Consider the following 20,553-nt stretch of genomic DNA (forward strand, 5'->3'; position numbering starts at 1 on the left):
TGTGTGTGTGTGTGTGTGTGTGTGTGTGTGTGTGTGTGTGTGTGTGTGTGTGTGTGTGTGTGTGTGTGTGTGCGTGTGTGTGTGTGTGTGTGTATGTATGTATGTGTCCTCCAACAGCCAATAAGGGGCCACCATTCTTGGTGACTAAGGTACGTTTCAGGTTTGGTATAAGGTCAGTAACAGGTCTAAAGGATTTAGAATAGCAGAGAGCTCTAGGACTCAGAGCAGGAGTCGTACCCAGACAGCAGAGAGCTCTAGGACTCAGAGCAGCAGTCGTACCCAGACAGCAGAGAGCTCTAGGACTCAGAGCAGCAGTCGTACCCAGACAGCAGAGAGCTCTAGGACTCAGAGCAGCAGTCGTACCCTGACAGCAGAGAGCTCTAGGACTCAGAGCAGCAGTCGTACCCAGACAGCAGAGAGCTCTAGGACTCAGAGCAGCAGTCGTACCCAGACAGAGAGCTTTAGGACTCAGAGCAGCAGTCGTACCAGCAGTGGTGAGCGAACTTCATGGCACGCTCTTCTTACATGGCCTACTTGTGCATTTCTTATTTTTAACAGACAGTAGGCTGACAGGAAATGGGGGAGAGAGATGGGGGAGTGACATGCAGTAAAGGCCGTCGGGAGCGGGAGTCGAGCCCGTGGCACACTGCCAGACTCGGACTACCAGCCAAGGTGCCTGGACCACTGAGCCACGGCCCAGGCCCTACTTGTGCATTTCTAGTTTCACTTTGTAATTGGCCGAGGAAACCCTCACGCAGCTCGGCTCAAAGTGCTGCCGTATCAAACCGAGATAACTTGCGATAAGATTATATGTTAATGTGGTCCTCTTATGACCTGTACCTGTGATTGTCAATCTAGGAAATATGCGGGGTAGACCAAAACTATCAGTGAGGGGGAGTTATAGCTACACGATAACGAAAAAATGTTTGTGGCTTTCCTTGGGCTTCTGAAAAACAAGGCAAACACCTTAACCAACTCCAAACATAAAACACTCACGCACACATTTAAGTCATAATAGGTGTTGCCGCAGCACATCTGCAGCTGCACATACAACACGGCCAGTACAATTGCACAGTAAACAAAGATATTAACAAGGCTTTTTTTTAACCTACGGGGAACATTTGCTTTGCTGCGTTTTGATGTTCATGACCAGGAGTGCGCTCCACGAAAACCACACTGACAAAAGTTCATCTCTCTACCTCCCTGCAGGCCGTCTCATTGGAGGAACATCAAAGGCAGAGCTTCACATCTGACAACACGTGCAGACATCGGTTTGATGGAACACACAAAGCAAACAATTACACACACACTTGTCTGTTTGAGCAAAGAGCTACCTCTTCAGCTGCGCTGCTTAGCATAAATGATTGTTTTCCATGCACCGGTTCAAGCCAAGCCCAGTGGCATATTCCACACACAGTAAAATCCTGCTCATTTCACTCTGAGAACGTAAGAACGTAAGAAGACGTAAGAAAACGTAAGATTTTTACTGTGCATGTACCACTCATGTTACCATTAAGTGTCATACTAACTAGACCAAACAAATAGACCAAATGCTGATTCTATTACAGCTATAAAACTGTCGCTCCACACACAAACGTAGAACAAAATTACATTAGCGCGGCGGCCACGTTAAAACGACAGGACACACAGGTAAAGCCGTGGTAAAATAAGTAACAACCCCCCCCCCCCCCACACACACACACACACACACACACACACACACCAGAGGGCGAGTAGGGGTAATTACAACTAAGTACAGTATGGGGGGGGGGGGGGGTGTTCAATGGCAATCCTTGATGATCATCCAGTAATGCTTTTAAAGGCAGTATGAAAAGAAGGAGGGAGGGATGAGGAGGGCAGAGAGAGAGAGAAAAAGAGCTGCCTCGGGGTAAACAGGGCTCCACGGCCTTGGAGTGAGATGAATGGGAGGCCGAGTGTCAGGGACAGGCAGACAAACAACAGCTCTCCTACTCCACGGCTATAACATCCACCCCGCCGTGCTGCTGCAAGGCCCACCTCCATTACACTTCATCTCCCCTTAATCCAGGGAGGAGAGCACACATGAACTCGTTCCTCCAAAACTTTTGTCTTTTATTTATTTTTTTCACTGCAAAGAGAGGAAGAGAGCGAGAGAGAGAGATGGAGAAACCACTGTTTCCAGTCCCTCTAAGCAGCCTGGGGGCCGGGTGGGGGGGGGGGGGGGGGGGGGATGGGGAGGCTAGTGGCAAGGGGTTTGTGGGGGTGGTGCGAGGGGAGGGGGTGGGGTGCGGCGGTCTCTCATCCTGTGCCAAGGATTAGATTTCTCCCCAGCTATTAGACTCTACCACTGAACTGATAGTCGGGGGGAGGGAGGGGGGCAGCTAGGGGGCTCAGTGGAGCTAGTAGGACAACTCAACGTGTGCGAGAATAAACACACAGGTATAAGTGTGCATTTGTAACTGAGGTATATGCTTGTTACGTACAGTATTAAATATAAATATGTGTGGCCCATTTAGGTTAAATCCGTTCACACCGAACTCGTCCTCCCCCCTTTTATGCCTGGTCAATTTAAACTTTCTTTATCAAAACAACAACAACAACAACAACAAAGTGACAACCCCCTACCCCTCCCCCCCGTCTCTGTGTGTCACAGTAAGGTATGGCTCCTACACGCCGGCGTTACAACTCCCCAGCAGGCCACATTTAGGCTGGCGTCTGGGCTATCTCTGCCATCAAAGTCGGCTTTATCAGACAGACATGCTAACTGGAGCTGCTCCTTTATATCTATGGATTTTTCTTCCTGGGGTCTGGCCTTTCTCTGCTCAGAGGGAGAGAGACAGACTGAGAGAGAGAGAGAGAGAGAGAGAGAGAGAGAGAGAGAGAGAGAGAGAGAGAGAGAGAGAGAGAGAGAGAGAGAGAGAGAGAGTACAACAGTGGGGGAGCATGAGGCCAGAGAAACTGAATCCAGCCACCAAGCCTGGTTGGTCACAATGGGAATGCTTTACATTGTCATCCACTTCCTCCCTGCTCTCCCTCTGGTTCTGTTTTCGGGACGTCTCCTTGAGGGAGGAAAAAGTGGCGTACCCTTGATAGCAGATAACTAACACAATCCATAAATTAAATCAATAAACAAGAGAGGGTGTAAAAAGCACAGGAAGCTAGTGGGGCTAATATGGAGGCGACGTCTGGGCTCGTGCAGTGGGATTTTTTGAGGGAGAGCAGCTCTCCTTTTTCACGAGGGGGGGAGAGAGGAATGCGCTGCCCCCCGTTTCCTCCGAGTTTCCTCCCGAAAGCTCTGCAACGTGCCGTCAGAGACATGAGCAACGAGCGGACAGGAACACACTGGAGGGACTTCTGGGTTCACGGAGATGCTAGCTAGGCTCATGATGAGAGGATACAACCGTTGATAACAGGGCTACCCTGCAGGGTGGCTTCAACCGGTTTATGCATTCAGCATGTATCTGCAACGTCCTATAGGATCTGAATGAATCCTTGCTGTCCCGATATAGCCTTTGTCCAAATCCAACAAAGTAAGATGTACTTTGTTTTACACCTGTATGTTTTGGAGACGTTCCAAAACGTCATTTAGGCATACAATTCAAATTTCAATTAAATTCAAAGAAGCTTTGTTGGCATGAGAAAACATACATTTACATTGTCAAATCAAGTGTCACAATATAATAAAAACAGTTGGAAATGGGGAAGTATATTGCAGGGGGCACAGGCAGCATTGTGTAAACAGAGCTACATTGCCTTGTTATATGTTATAAAGGGTATAAAGATTTTTTGAAACAAATAGCAGAAGATTTTTTGCAGTCACTTTGGGACAAATAGCAGCATTTCTTTTAACTCAGATTTAAGATATGTGTAAAGGTAGCAGCTCTGTTTACGTGCAGTAGGTCTAGTGGTCTACTTGGTCTATACGGGCAGTAGTGAAGGTCAGTGAAGTCTCAGACAACAAGGAGGAGGAGAAGAACCTAAAACACAACAATTCCATGAACATCCTGCTGGGTGGCTGTGCCCTTTCACCTCCCTGCACAGCCTGTGTGTGCGTCTGCGTGCACGAGTGTGTGTGTGTATGTGTGCGTGAGTGCGGGTGTGATTGTGTGAACGTGTCTGTGTGATAGAGGTCAAAGCCAAGTGTGTTGGAACAGCGTTTCCCAAACAATGGTCTGGGATCCATTTTTGGGCCATGCAACAAGTTTTATGCGTTATATATCCTAGTTTATATTTCCTGTATTTGAAAATACATTATTTCAAAAGCCTCCCCCCTCCCTCCCAAAAAAAGGAGAGAGAAAAAAAAAGAAAGTTAAACAACTTTGAAGATCTACATGCTCATTGATGAATCAATGATGTTTCGGGTCTCAGCTGAAAAAGGTTTGGGAACCCCTGGGTTAGAACATTTCAGTAGAGGAGACCCTGCACATTCCAGAGTGACCCCCCCCCCCCCCCGCCCCTGGTCCCTTCCACCTCTCCTCTCCCTGTGCCTCCTAACTTCCTACTCTGGTTAGGACTGGAGGGGGAGGTGTGTCAAGAAGGTTTGCTTTCTTTCTTCCTTGTCCTTTAAACTCGAGGAGGTCCGGTCATGGCACATAATTCAACGCTTTTCCTTTTCCCTAATGTTTGACAGTTTCCCTAAGAGCCGCTGCCTTGTCAAAAACTCACGCACACACACACACGCTTACACATAATGCCTGAGTGGCCGCAGAAACTTCACGGTCTGTGAAAATTTTAAAAAGCTCCACTGTCATTTTTAAAGTTATATTACCAGGTATTCCATTGTTTGATTCACACCTTTCCACCAATGTGCGCAGGGAGAAATTACCAAGAAGCAAACTACTGGCTGGTGTACGTACGTACGTAGGGCTACGTCGAGGGGCTGGGTTTCGAAAGAACAATAACAAGGAACTCTATTATTACGAGTTATATTAGTGGGACTAATTTAAGGCGAAAGGCGGGTATTTGGTTACCACTGGGCCGGGAGGTGGAGCAGCGATGATGGACACAGTCGCCGTTCAAACAATGGCTTCCTATTGATCGGCCCAGTGGATCAGAGTCTGTGAGCAGAATGTGTTCTGTCAGGATAATGTGGCACCAGAGTTTCTGTTTCAATCACAACACTTGCCGGGCTGTAACCCACACTGCTCCGCCACGGGCACCCAGACACCAGTGCCCCAAACAAAGACAACCATCCACCCCCCCCCCCACACACACACACACACACACACACACACACACACACACACACACACACACACACACACACACACACACACACACACACACACACACACACACACACACACACACACACACACACACACACACACACACACACACACACACACACACCCCATTCCACCCCCCTAAGCTCTGACAAGTTGGCCCGTTCACAACAAGCAAGACGTTCATTAAAAATGCAGGAGTGAACATTTCCAATAATTCATAGAGTCCTTCCCTGTCAACATCTGCAAAGGATCTTGAAGCTAAAGGGAATGGCAGGATTTCATTAAGTAAATTACGTGCTGGCAGTCGCTGAGAGGGGAAGAGGGGGGAAGCTGCAGCCAGGCCTCTAATCTAAACCGTACCCTGAAATGCGACAGCCTGACTGCACGTACCAAGCTGCACAGCCAAGACCTTAGAAATGCACACAAATACAAGATAAGTAAAACACACATGACAAAAGTAAATATCGTCTTCCCCGGGGAACACAATCAATGAGAATTTTCACATGAGCATGTTTACAAACTCGCGCAACTACTTGTTCCCGGAGTTGAGTTTGTACATTCTGCAGGCCACAAGAACATACCATTTGCATACACAACACACGCACACATACCAGCCACCAACTTACAGTACCTGGGCAGACCAGTGAGCTAAACCGTTGAAGGAGATGCATGAAGCAAGCATAAACACCCGGGGATATTTCTCCAGAGCAAGCATCTTGGGGAAAACACAAGACAAGCTGACTATTGTTCTTAATTGTCAAAAGTCAAAATAATGGTGAAGGGTTTAAGGTCAAATGTGAAAAGCCTGTCAGCTCCCTGGCACCAGATCAAAGACTGCAACTTATGTCTACTATGCTTGGCTCCGTGTTAGGACAAGGGAGTGGAATGAAGCGATCTCCAGTAGATCAAATTCAAGATAGTGAAAGATTAATCAGAAATCATGTTTCTCTGTCTGAGTTAAACTTGAATAGAGACTTCACTCTTACCAAAAAAGGTTCTATACCGAACTGAAGCGGATAAAAACAAAATCACGTGCAGGGCAACTTAGAAATAGCCACAAAACATGATTCCATTTAGACACTTTACAGGGTTCCCATATGAAGCAAAGCATGCATAAAAACTTTTTTAGGTGAGCATGTAAGTGTAACCCAGTTGAAACACAACTGGGAGCTTCCATCCATCCACCATGAGAGCCTGTCCCTTGCCTTTGGCTGCAAAGGACTTGTGTGGAGATGTCGAATGACACGGGGCCTCTACAGTTAATCCACACACAGCATTCTCCAGGCTCAAAGAATGCGCTGGCTATTCTGAGTTTTAAAAATACTGACAGCCATAGGTTCGGGCACAACTGTCAATGCTCCTCTGGGGAGGAAGGGAAAAACATTCTTACATCTATTTTAGCCGGCAATCAGACCACAGGCCTAAATCATGGCCGGCCTCGGCCAGTCTCTGGATTCATAATTGTGGGTGAACCGGTCAGAAAATAAAAACAGCATCCAGAACTGGCACCTCTTCCGCTGCCCTGCCCCTCCTCCCCAGGCGATGCAAGCCTAGCACATTTACAGTGGCCAGCTCAAATGGAGTATTGTTCCCTCTTGCAGCCTTGAGAGTAGGCGCGCTAAAACACTAAACTAACAGTTGGACATTCCATACATTTTTAATGGCATTGCGCGCTCTTTATTTGTTGCTGTAACCCCGTGCCCCCAAGCTGAATGAATGGCGCTATTGGTGTAGGGCCTGTGCTGTGTGCTATGGTGAGAGAGAGAGAGAGAGAGAGAGAGAGAGAGAGAGAGAGAGAGTTGCCTCCTAGAGCACATGACAAGATTAGCTCACTCACTTTGTTTGCTAAGGTATAATATGAGATGAGAATGATAGCCAAGCTTCTTGTTATTTCTACTAACTTTGTAGCTCTATTAGAGAGTGTGTTTCCAGTCTTAAAAAATGAACACAGCACGCCTTATCCTAGGTGAGTTCAGTACACTGTGCAGTGATTATTTTTTTCTCTGCGCTGTACTGTAAGCATAGGCTCACATAGCCTGCACGATGCTGTAGATAAATCTTTATCCGTGAGCCCTTCAGATGTTTGCCAAATAGCCAGCAGTACTGGCACCACATTGGGTTGCCAAGAGGAGATAGATAAATACTCAACGCAGCGGGCTGGTTTCTGTTGACATGTAAGGGGTTTCACTGCTCTCGCAAGACTGCTTTAGATTAGCACGGCTCTCACTCCGCAGGTAGAGGTCACATTACCTCACCCGTCGTAAGCACTAGTGTTGTCGGGACGGGACACATCGAATGACACGAGACTGAAAATGTACACAAAGAGCACGGCGAATATAACTATGAAAACAGCACAACATGCTCACACCAACTATCCTTCGCATTAATCTTTGTTGCGAATCTGAGATGAGGAAAAGGCTCAATGGTTGTGCTATAAGGACTGGGTCGTGTTTCCACTGAATGAAAAGTCCCTGCCCACACTAAGGAGATAGTACAACAATGATCAAACCAAACCTTCCTCGAAATGCCTCACATCTTGAAGTCCTTATGAAACTCAAACAAGCTGGAGAGAAAACAAAAGATCCTAATCTAATAGCCACAAGAGCTCATTGCAACTCCACAGAGGAGCCAATCTGCATTACACTGACTGTACACATGCAACAATCACAAGCACATTCATGTGCACGCAGTGCACGCACACACAGACTCACAAAAACACAGACACGCAGGACACACTAAGGCGGCCTATAGTTCACATGTATATGGGTATTATTTTTAACAGGCTTTGTTAAAAACAAAACAAAAACTGCCATCTATACACAAGCACTGCTATGAAAGAAATCTCAAAAAAGCAGCTGTCATCGCAAGACTGACAATTGACAGCCTGTCAACACCTGACGGTCTGGCAATGACAGCCCATAGTACCCAGTCAACAACTTACTCTGAGCTCTTTAGATAAACTCATTCAAATGATATAGTTTGCACACTGAGAAAGCAAGAGCTTTACCTGAACCAATTACTTGACAACGGTTAATTCAATGTTAGTGTGTATAGATAGTTAGATTCTTTATTTATGTGTCATGCACCAGGGGTGCCCAGCCCACATGGACTTATAGGACACAACATATAAATCATTCCATCAATATTGATGCATTCCATCAATATTGCAAATGGAGTTTTTCAAACTCCATTTCAAGTTTTTCATAATCATCTAACCAGAAAAAGTTAGCACAAATAGTTGACATTTTACAAAATAATTCATCAAATAGTGGACAGTAAAACAGAAAATGTATTTAATTTTCGATTTCTTCCAAATCACACAATGAACAAATGATGTCCTCCTCAGGAGTACCAATGAATCTACCGGTTTCTAAAGCTAATGGTAAGGTCCCAGAATGCAACTATGCACAAAAAGATCTTTGACTTTGTATACTGTACGCCCACCCAGCTCTTGTTGACTTGTATACCATCACCCTAGCAGCTTTTGCCCCCCAGTGCCTAGAAGGTGATGCATCTGACCTCTCCTTCTTTTACGTGGCCTTGTTATTGTTTATTACCAGTACAGAACTGGCGACATTGGCACAGCAGTGTCTGTGTTGTCGGACTGTTGGATTATGTAACAGTGACCTCCATAATATCACATTCCTCAATATGGTTCAATAGTAACTGTACACTTATGTGTAAACATGTTCTGTTAGCAAGGTTAGAAGTTAGAAAGAACCATCACTATTTTGTGCATGTTGTCCAGCTTTGCATTTAAACAAAGGAAATAACAGCTGACATCACCTCACAAGCAAAAACAAAACTCTGGCACATACTATGACATGGCAGCCAAACGTGATGTTTATCATGTCCACATGATGACAGCCCATTGGGCACACATGACTTTCTACTTTCTACTTAGTTTTTAAATGTCTTGGACCTAGAAGGAGTTTTCATGTGGATGAAAGGCACACACACACACACACACACACACACACACACACACACACACACACACACACACACACACACACACACACACACACACACACACACACACACACACACACACACACACACACACACACACACACACACACACACACACACACACACACACACAATTTAGTTCACCATCTAGGTCGTGCAGATCATGCAGGTCAATAATGAAGATCCTTCCAGTTGCTAGTGTAACTGACCCCCGGACACAAAAACTGAATTTGTGACGCATCGCACTCGAACAATGCTGAGAATGGGAAAACAAAACCAAAAAAATGTCCTTATCGTTTTCATCGATGGCGCTCTCGTTTTTCTGCGTGTGTGTGCGTGCTGCATTACGTAAGGGGAAACGGAAGCACAGCCTCCCAGGACAGGAAGAGATACTTGAGGAGAGGGCTCTCTGGGTACAGACCCACACTGCTACAGAGGGACCATAGCACAAGGCCATTCAGGATGTACTGCTCTGTAACCCCCCATGGCCCCCCAAGGCCTGGAGCTGGACACCGCAAAAACTGGACTTGACAAACGGGCTAGGGGAGAGAGCACCCTTCCCCATCCCCCCAGAGACCACTGGCCTTCTCTTCAACATTCCTCAACCCCCCCCCGCCCCCGCACCGTCAAAGGGGCAATTCACCGCCCTGCACTGCTACAAAACCCAGGCAGCTTTTTAAAACAGGATGTTTGTCTGAGGCCTCCTTCCCCTCAAATAAACAATCCGCAAAACCTGATTTCTGGAGGCAGGGTGGAAGTACTCGAGTCACATTATTTCCACATCCCGTATCCTGGTGCATTGGGGCTCCTGAGGGAGTGTGGGCGGCCAGGCGCTGGGCAAGGCTCAGGGCTTGCGGTGGAAACCTGAGGCGGTGTGCCAAGCAGCAGGGGGAGACGGACCTGCATGGGCCACGACATGCTGGGGTCTGGCCTGGAGGAGGGGGGTGACACAACCCTGACAGGCTCGGGGGGCAGGGGGGGGCACGACATGCTGGGGTCTGGCCTGGAGGAGGGGGTGACACAACCCTGACAGGCTGGGGTCTGGCCTGGAGGAGGGGGTGACACAACCCTGACAGGCTCGGGGGGCAGGGGGGGGGGGACATGCTGGGGTCTGGCCTGGAGGAGGGGGTGACACAACCCTGACAGGCTCGGGGGGCGGGGGGGGGGGGGGGACATGCTGGGGTCTGGCCTGGAGGAGGGGGTGACACAACCCTGACAGGCTCGGGGGGCAGGGGGGGGGGGGGGGGACAGGGCACACGTCAATGATAAAGTTCCATCAGAACTGCCTGTCTCTGTTTATACGCAGTGCAGTTGGAGCACTATTGTATTAATAGACCAAGATGGGTCTATTCGTGGGTTTCTGTAGAACAGGCAAGAGGTGTATGTATTATACACGTGTCACTGTGCAGCATATAGGTCATCCGAAAGCAGACAGAGGAGTCAGACTCAGTACTAATGCAGGATGCTAGTATTCCATTGCATATGATGTTTACTGTGCTGTATGTACAGTACACAGCACTCCATAAATACATATGATGTTTACTGTGCTGTATGTACACAGCACTCCATAAATACATAGAAATCAGTCGGCTGTGGATTTGGGTGTAGTAAATGATGTCACCTACATTATGTCACCCCGGCATCTCACTTTAGCTTAGCGGGGACAAAATAAAACCAGGCGCAAAGCGCCGTCCATAAAGAACACAGGAACACAGCCCCGAACTTAGGGTAGATGATCTAACGCAGACAAACACATTAAGTGGGGCTGAGGACAAAATTGGAGGTGCAATCCAGAAGATGTTGTCTTTTCAGATGTCTAGATATGCTATTTAATTGGTTCCTCACCGCAGTGGAATCACATGCCTTCAAAGCCAGCTCAACATTTATGGGTCCAATCTAATCCGCTGTAATCAAGAGCAACATCACATGCCTTGATTACACTGTCTAATTATTCCATGCATTTTCACTGTCTCCAGCTGACGTGTGCACACGCGCACACGCACACGCACACACACACACACACACACACACACACACACACACACACACACACACACACACACACACACACACACACACAGTCACACACAGTCACACACACACCACGCTGACGTAGACAGCCAGGCATGCTATGATTAGAGTCGCCTGGATGCTTCTCGTAGTTTCAGTTGCAACTAAAACTTTGTTCATGTGCGTATGTCTTTGTGTGTGCTAATGTCTCCCACATTTGCATGCATTACATAGTAAGTATACTGTTCATGCAGACATGGAAGGAACACAAGAAGAGAATAATTCTTCATCTATAGATTCAAGACAAGCTTCACCATGTGGTCTGTGTAGAATGCCCGGCTTGAAAACTCCTGGCAGCTGTACACTTACATTTCCCTGAGTGATATGTTCCTGAAGTCACAGAGGGCCCTTCCCATCTATCTATGCTAACTACCCCATTCTGCCTGGAAGAACCAGTCAATACCAGAGTGGACCTGACACTCTGTCTGCCAGCGAGAGAGACCTCCAGAGAGACTGCGGTGTCCTTACTTCAACAGACAGGCAGGCAGGCAGACAAAGCAAGGTATCATTACTCTTTGGGAGCGCCGGCTACAAGCCAGTGCCCTCTCCTCCTCCTCCACCTCCCCTGCCACGAGGGCGACAGCACTGTGTTCTCCTTGTCTGGCAACCTTCAATTTTTCCACTGCTTCCCATCCAATTTTCCTACTTTCTCGTGGATGGCGAGGAAAAGACGGGGATAAACAAGGACAGCAACTCTGCATGTCACCAGGTCTAGTCCCCAAGGCTGTTGGGAGCAACGAGTCCAAAGCAACGAGTCCAAAGCTGCCCGTCTCCACATAACTGCAATTTACTCCAGGCAAAATCGGGACCCCCCCCCCCTTACACCGATGGTCTCAACTCACACCAGAGTGAGTGTATGCACACAGTGTTGTGCTGACAAATTCCTTTGGGTTGATTAAGGTTGCACTTCCTCTGATGAGTGAAGAATGTGGGCACAGCGGAGCCAGGATCTGACAGCCCGGGCTAAACTGGGCGCACAGGAAGACCGGCACCAGACCTCAGTGTACACATAGTTAGCATGGCTGCTCCTCGGCAGAATAACACGGTTCCCACTGAAAAGCGCTGTGTCTCTTTACCCCTGTGACGAACACCACGGAAAATGACTGTCATCATCAAACGATGCGTGCCGACTGAAGTCTGAAATCGGGGGCGGCATCAAAATGCCTCAAAGGCTCCCGCTTGGACACACCTCTTTAAGAAGGCGACAACAGCAATGCCTGAGCAGCATTACGTTAAGGGACAAGATACAAACATAAAGAGCCCCTACAGTCAGAGACAATGTGATTGACATAATAAAGTCAACGTGCGCTGGGGGTGGGGGGGGGGGGGTGCAGTCATTCAGGAAGCAATGAGACCTGCTTCAAAGGCTTTTATTCTGATGTCCACACGACCAGACCCAGGCACTGAGGAAACAGGTGTGCAGGCAGGCAGTCACAGAGGTTCAGCATAGGAGCAGGCGCATTCCCCCACACACACACACACACACACACACACACACACACACACACACACACACACACACACACACACACACACACACACACACACACACACACACACACACACACACACACACACACACACACACACACACACACACACACACACAGTACCATGGTACATATACCGCACACACTGCCTACAGCCAGAGTGCCCTGCTCACGATGTATGTACGCAGACATCAAAGTGCCCAAGCTGGGGCGCTTTTCTTTTGTGATGCTGCCGTACATAAATAAATCACCGGGAGTATTCTAAATATGCATGTTGAAGAATACCAACACAGCCATATAGCATAAGAGGCATGGGTCCTACACGCAGCTTTTAATAGAATAACCGCAACAGAGCTTAGGTAATAACATGACACTTACATACCTACAGTATGTATATATACTATAGTAGAGGGATATTGTAATGTACCAGGACAGTTAGAAGACTAGTTAAAGGGATTGTGACATTAAAAAAAAAGAAATCATGGATTTCACAATGCCACGCCAGACTTTCCGGTCCTTCATTGCCATCCCCAGTTCCTGTTTACTGATGCATGTGTCCCTAGCGATGACATCAGGGAACGAGTTTTTTACCTCTGGTCTGCTTTGAGCCAGGATTCCAGAGAAGAAGGGAAGATATAACCTCATTGTCAGCTCTGTAGCAGTGGCCGGCAAACTGTGTTCTTCTGGATCGGACTAGTGAAGAAACACGGGGAAGGTTGCCGACTTGCCGTATATTAGATTAGTCGATGGGTGGCTCTTCCAAGACAGATTTTGCGCTCTTATTAGAAGGCGGGTGTAAGTGACCGTTTCTCTCATTTCAGCCCCGTAGTATCCTGATCTTGTACCTAACCCAGGTTCAATTCTCACCTGAGGCACTGCATGTCATCCCCCCTCTTGAGACTTTATTTAAACATCTTCCATGGTAACATGACACCAAATCAAAATAATCTAATGCAGAGGAGACTGAAATAAAGTTGGAATATAAGAGGCGGAACAAGCTTATCTACCAAACCAACCAGTTCCCATCCATTTTCTCAGCTATTGTTCCACAGAGGAGAAGCTTTAGAGTGGGTATTTCTGTAGCCCAGGGCTGCAAACTGCAATTGTGTATTTGTTGCCTAGCAATCCACCCCCCCCCCCCCCCCCCCCCCCCTGAACACACACACACACACACACACACACACACACACACACACACACACACACACACGCACACGCACACGCACACAGTATATTGTATAGTTGACAAAGACACCCATGTACCTGTCAAACTACTTCCAAAACGTCAAAGCCATCCACAACCAAACACCAGAGGGAGCTCCACTAATCACATTCAACCCAGATTTGGCTCAAAATAGGGGTTAAATTAATTTAGCCTCTATTGGCACAAAAATGTGGAACGCCCTCATAAAGGAATGTTGGTTTTGAAGGAAACTCTCCTTCAAAACCGCTCTCAAAGAGCACTTAAGGGTGACTGCGAGCCTGCGATTCAAAACTGGCCCCAGTGAAAAATCTAAGTCCCCCTCCCCGCCTTAACTGTACATATTATTTTTGATTTCTAACCGTTTACATGATGTATTAGTACTGTATATTTGTGTCATTAAATGTTCCTATTGAATATGAAGGACCTCAATGGAAACAAACCATAGGCTTTCTTGGGTTTAAAATCATCTTAGCATACCTTGTATTAAACTGTACTTTCCTGTGCTTTTTTTTCTGGAAACTGTTAATTAAAAGTATTCAATCAATCATTTTAAGACAGCAATTTTATAAATGCCATTTTTACAATTTTAACCAAAGCCGAAAACCAAAAATAGCCGATCTACAAGTTCACAACGCATTATTGATTATACATCATACATGATTATGAGCGGGTAATCAGCAATTGTCAGTGTGCAACACTGGCATCAGTGACATGCAATTATAATTCAGACATAACTGTAACCGCAACCCCTAAATGTAACCTATAAATACCTATAAAATTTGGTCCTCACAAGTAACACAATTATGCGCACGCGTGTGCACACACACACACACACACACACACACACACACACACACACACACACACACACACACACACACACACACACACACACACACACACACACACACACACACACACACACACACACACACACACACACACACACACACACACACACACGTTCCTGTATGAAGGTGGGATTAAGATCACACAATGCATACAGCCCTGCAGCAACACAGTCATGGTACAATTCCCTTACAGGTCTATTTTACACTTAGTGTAAATATTTGACACCATCAGTAGTGGATCCTTGCGGGTCCATCTTTACACTCTGTGCAGACATTCTAGCTGTGCAGTCAACACGGGAGAGTTGGAAAGGGGATCCACAGGCGATGTCATCCCTGGGTCAGCAATAATTTCTAAATAGGATAATCTGTCCAATTGCATTATACAGTAGGCCTATATACTGTTGAACACAACAGGCCATATCAGGATGAGGCCCCCTGGCTCTAGTTCCTATGATTGCACACTACTAACTCAGCAGCAAGAGCAGTGCTGCTCACGTGCACAGAGGGTATACAGTATTCAGGGGTTCTCCACGTTTTTGTCTGGGGACCCCCGGAAATGCTTTGGCCATGTCTCGCGGCCCCCGCCCTGCCCCCCTCCCCAACCCCCAATACAAATTGACCGCTACAATAACCTTAATAATAGAGAAAATGCATCATAAATAAATACTGAACCCAGATAATCATTATCATCATTTTTTTAATAATCTGGGGTCCCCCCAAAACATTTTTGGGACCCTTCCCGAGGGGTCGTGACCCCCAGGTTGAGAACCCCTGCAGTATATCACTGAGGAGTTGATCGTCGTCTTGTTTCATTCATTATGTATGGTCTTTTCTGCTATCTGAAACACCGTACCCAAGCACTAACACAACACAAGTACATAACGACACAACGACGAACAACGCCTAAACGAATTCGTAAAACCGATGACCTTTATATCGCACACGGGGGGGTGGGGGCGGTCAGCGTCCGCCAAGAGTCCACGCCACGGCCGCAAGAGTGCAAGCTGACCCGTCCTGGCCCCGTATGAACGGCAGCACAGTTGGAAGAAACCAAAGCCTAAGCATGTCTAGATCTTCCCTGCTCACCACAGTCTCTGAGGAATTGTGGTGCGCGCTCCGACAAGCCCCTCATTTGTTGACTCAGGGAGTGTCGCCGGTCCATGCTGAGGTGGTGACAGCATGTGTACAGGGGAGAGGGGAGGGGGCGGGGTGGCTAGATAGTGTGGAGGATGGCAGGGTGGACCAAAAATACACAACTGCCAGGTAGCCACGTCAACTGCCCGGTCGGGACAGTCGCTGAGCCACGGCAGACCCTCAGCACAGGAAATGCAGTTTTTGCAACCCACTGCCTTCCCGCACTTCCCCAAACATAAAAAAAAAGATTTTGGATCCCGCTGAATTCCCTGGTCCGAATGAACCTGATACTGTTTCAATACCGTGCTCCCAGTTTGAAGAGGGTGAGTGGGTGGGTGAGTGGGTGTGGGGGGCGCCATGTTGACTCTGTGCCATGAGAAGGGAGTGTTTCATTTCAAATCAGAGGACAGGACTGTTTCTGCTCGCTTCCTTTGGTGTGGCCCCATTCACAGGAGCAACTTTACTTCCCAGAGCCCACCCCCTCCCTGCAGCCCACTTACAGCCAAGCTAGATAGAGCTGTGTGTTTGTGCGCACGCATGTGTGTGTATATATGCGCGCACACCCGCACACCAACGTCTGTGTGTGTGTGTGTGAGTGAGCTTGGATCTTATTACAGTTTGATCCCACTCAAATATTTCTGAAAGAAAAACAGAGGAGGGGAGGCCGGCTCTGTGGCCAGTGCACACGCCCCGCTGAACCTCTGCACCGTTCACAATGAAACCTTTATCTCAGCAGCTTGCACTGCTCCTAATGGCCTTTAATGAGCAGGAATAAAGCACAACATTAAAATGAAATTACCTTTGCTAAGTTTGCGCATTCATCCCACCAACACTCAACAGATCCACACACACACACACGCACACGCACACACACACACACACACACACACACACACACACACACACACACACACACACACACACACACACACACACACACACACACAGCTTTGAGAAAGACACAACTTTAAGAACAAGTTGTGCTTTCTCCCCCAACCCCCTCCCCCCTGCCACCACCCCCCTCAGACCCGGTTTAACCATTTTAAAGCCAAACGGGGGTGATGCAACCGGCAAAAAACGTTCAGTTAATTTATTACCCGCTAAATCTAAATATGTGTGATATGTGCCGACTGGGTGAGCCAAAGGAGAACTCTGATAAGAATATGATTCATAGAAGCCATTATTCAGGCTTAAGGCTGTATACGCACACAAATGCACGCACACACACCAAGTCAAGCACACACAGGCGCACACGCACACATGTGTATGCAGACACACGCACACACGCGTGTGCACGTGCACACACGCACACACGTAAACCCACATCCAGACAAAAAAACACACCAAAAGCATATTTTGTTTGAACAGGGAACACATTCTGTCTAAAGTCATTATCTCTAACACAAAGCAGTCCTGGGTAAAGCAGAGGATGTTGTTTCATGACTCAAACCCTCGGAGGCAAACGCCTTGATTCAAGTACCAAATATTTTTTCATTATACGGTTAAATGGGTTAAGTTTAAGGTTATGATTTAACCACTTAAGCCCTATATACTGCATTGTACGACAAATACGATACATACCATCGCGACTGGATGCGAGCTTGTAGATCTCCTATTTTTGCTATTGTTTTTGAGCATTTCTGAGCATTTTTTTTATGTTTTGAAATTTGTCGCCTATATGCTCAAAATAAGGACTCAAGGTCGAAAGTGGTTCATTTCATTAAAGGACCACTTCACCACTTTTCAACTTATCTTCATATAATAATGTTCATGATCAAATAACACCATTTTTTTCTACTCAGTCTGTGTCTCATAGGTGGGCTGTGGGCAGTTCAGAAACCGTCCACCAGTGACATCATCGTTAGGCAGATTTATTTTTAAACAAACAAATTTTCCGATTTGTATTATCGCAATGCGATGGCTTCCATTGTCGCATTGCAACTTTTCAGGAATAGAAAGTCTGCATGGATTCCCCATCGATGATGTAACTGATGGACGGGTGTCTGAACTGCCCACAGCCCTCCCAAGAGACATAGACCGAGTAGAAAAGAATTGGGGCATTTTATCATGAACATTCGTGAGGACCAATTATATGAAGGTATGTTGAAAAGTGGTGAAGTGGTCCTTTAAGAAAAATATATATACTTTTTTGTAACTCTGAGCATGAGTTGCACCTATCTTCCAGATTATGGTGCTACCGTTACCGTATATAAATCATGGTTTGTACATGGCCTAAAGGTAGTCTTGGTCCCAGCCTTACTCATCTACGAAGAGAAAATCCTGTTCACAACCTAAGGCGGAGAGTGCATAGCCGGAAGTGTCGGGCCGGAACATCCGCCAGATGTATATTTCCCCCAGATACGATCTTTTTCGACCAATCACAACACTTGTTTCATTCAAGGAGAATGTAAACAAATTTGTAAAGCGTCAACAACATAATTTCCTTGAGCGGTACTTCCACCAAAATCCAGCACTTCCGCTTATGCACCCTACAGCGTAGGTCTTGCCCAGCGTGACCTTAAGCTAGTGGAGGTGCTGCCCTACCAGCTTTTGTCTCTTTTGTCCTTCCACAACCAAAGTCATGAAACAAACGGTGAGGTTTGGAAACAAGTCCACCACAGGACTTTTTTGTTATCCTTTCAGCGTTAATGTCTTACTGTACTTACCGTTTACATGTCTGACTAATAAAATATTCAATCAATCTTCGACACAAATGGTGAACGAGAAACACATGACGTGGCCCTTCTCCCTTCATAACAAAAACATCATTGCTGATGAGGACAGTACGTGAAGGTTGAGAACAGAACAGGCACTACGCTTACCTGAGAATTCCCCCGGCGTTATGTTTGGTGAGCTTGCCGCCTCCATTTCAGTGTAAGACAATGTGGAGTCTGACAGATCTGCAGAGAACAACAGAGAATCAGATTCCTATCCCACATGTCTACTGTAGACCATATACATAAAACGTTTGTCCTCATTAAACAGTTAATGACATTTAACGACATCATTCAGAGAGAACTAAATATTCCAACAACCCAAACAACTCTTCTTCTTTTGAATAATTCTATTTAACCCATTCAGGACGGGAACCCCTTTTGGTGTTTTAAGCATTATGTTATACTTTAGCTATTGAAAAATAGCAGATCTACAAGCTCATAGTGCGGCACTCAGTGCTTGTATATCGGAGCTTGCATATCTGGTATTTTTTTTAAATCGTGAAATGAGGCGCAAATCTTTGAATATATATTATTTCAGAGCGAATGTTTTTAACTCAAATCTTTGCTTCTGGGGGGTCCCTGGAACAACATATTTTGAGAACGACTGATATAGAAACATGGGTGTTTCAGAAAAAGAAAAAAAGAAGGCATTTGTAGAATCGTCTTCAGGTCTAAATGGGTTAAGGGCTCAAATTAAATAAGTAAGTAAGTAAGTAAGTAAATAAATAAATAAATAAATGCTTCCTTTTGTGAATTCTACACTGTATTTTATTTGCTACGAGCATCTTCTTCTCCCTAAAATACACGTTGTCCGGTTAAGGGCTTAAATAAATAAATAAATAAATAAATAAATAAATAAATAAATAAATAAATAAATAAATAAATAAATAAATAAATAAATAAATAAATAAATAAATAAATAAATAAATAAATACATAAATACATAAATATGTATGCTTCTTTTTGTGAATTCTACACTGTATTGTATTTGCTACGAGCAGCTTTTTCTCCCTAAAATACACGTTATCCTAGCAATAGCAGATACAGCTCCATGCACTTGCAGCAGCGTTACACCTGGCGAAACCCCCCCCCATCGCTTCCCCAGAAACCGCAGCTAGACTCAGGCTTGTGGCCCCCAAGCTTAGCAGCCAGGCACCAGAGCCCCAACAGCCTCACACCACAGACGTCCCACACTGGCTCCAACTGGCATGCTTGCTGACATTATGCCACATACTAGCTTGTCTCAGCTCAAAGCTACTGGGCAAATTCCCAGTCACTGTGCCTAATTACAGCCATTAAAATTCTTCACGTTGTTTTATTCCTGTTTCTTCCCCCTCACACTCCCTCTCTATGCTGAAGGACTCAACTATTCGGTGTGGTTTATTATACAACTTGGGTTCAAAATAGCATTATGAATAATTAATGAACCACGATTTGTTGCACCATTGTAGTTAGATTATTCCTTAGCATTCATCAAAGTACTCCCATACATACATACATACATACATACATACATACATACATACATACATACATACATACATACATACATACATACATACATACATACATACATACATACATACATACATACATACATACATACATAATATATACCTATGGGTTGTGTTACGTTCCAGTTCCATCTTTTGTTTATTACTCACCCAGTGGCTTGTGTTCTTCGTTAGGGGAGAGCCTTGAATAAGGGGGTGGAGGTGACTCTGAAACACACAACAGTCGTTTCAGTATATTGGTAAGGAACGAAATTCTCTCTTTTCTAAACTGAGAAGAAAAATATATACGTCATGTAGAAATTTTAAATTCCTCACGACATAGTAATTACCTCATTCAAGCTCGAATGAACCTTTATCATGTTTTGGTTTTTTTAATCACACAATTAATGAAGTA

At 46.0% G+C, this 20,553-nt stretch overlaps 1 protein-coding gene across 1 annotated transcript in view; it reads right to left on the reverse strand.

Moving 5' to 3' along the window:
* smad6b (SMAD family member 6b) overlaps nt 1-20,553 on the reverse strand; it is a 33,597-nt gene that overhangs the window by 6,150 nt on the left and 6,894 nt on the right. Inside the window, exons 2-3 of the mRNA XM_079502063.1 lie at nt 20,310-20,366; nt 18,751-18,828 (exon numbers count right to left, since the gene is read on the reverse strand). Coding sequence (XP_079358189.1) covers nt 18,751-18,828; nt 20,310-20,366 — 135 coding nt within the window. The remainder of the gene's footprint in view (nt 1-18,750; nt 18,829-20,309; nt 20,367-20,553) is intronic.

The sequence above is a fragment of the Electrona antarctica genome, assembly GCF_951216825.1.
Source record: "Electrona antarctica genome assembly, chromosome: 5".
NCBI classification, from domain to species: Eukaryota; Metazoa; Chordata; class Actinopteri; order Myctophiformes; family Myctophidae; genus Electrona; species Electrona antarctica.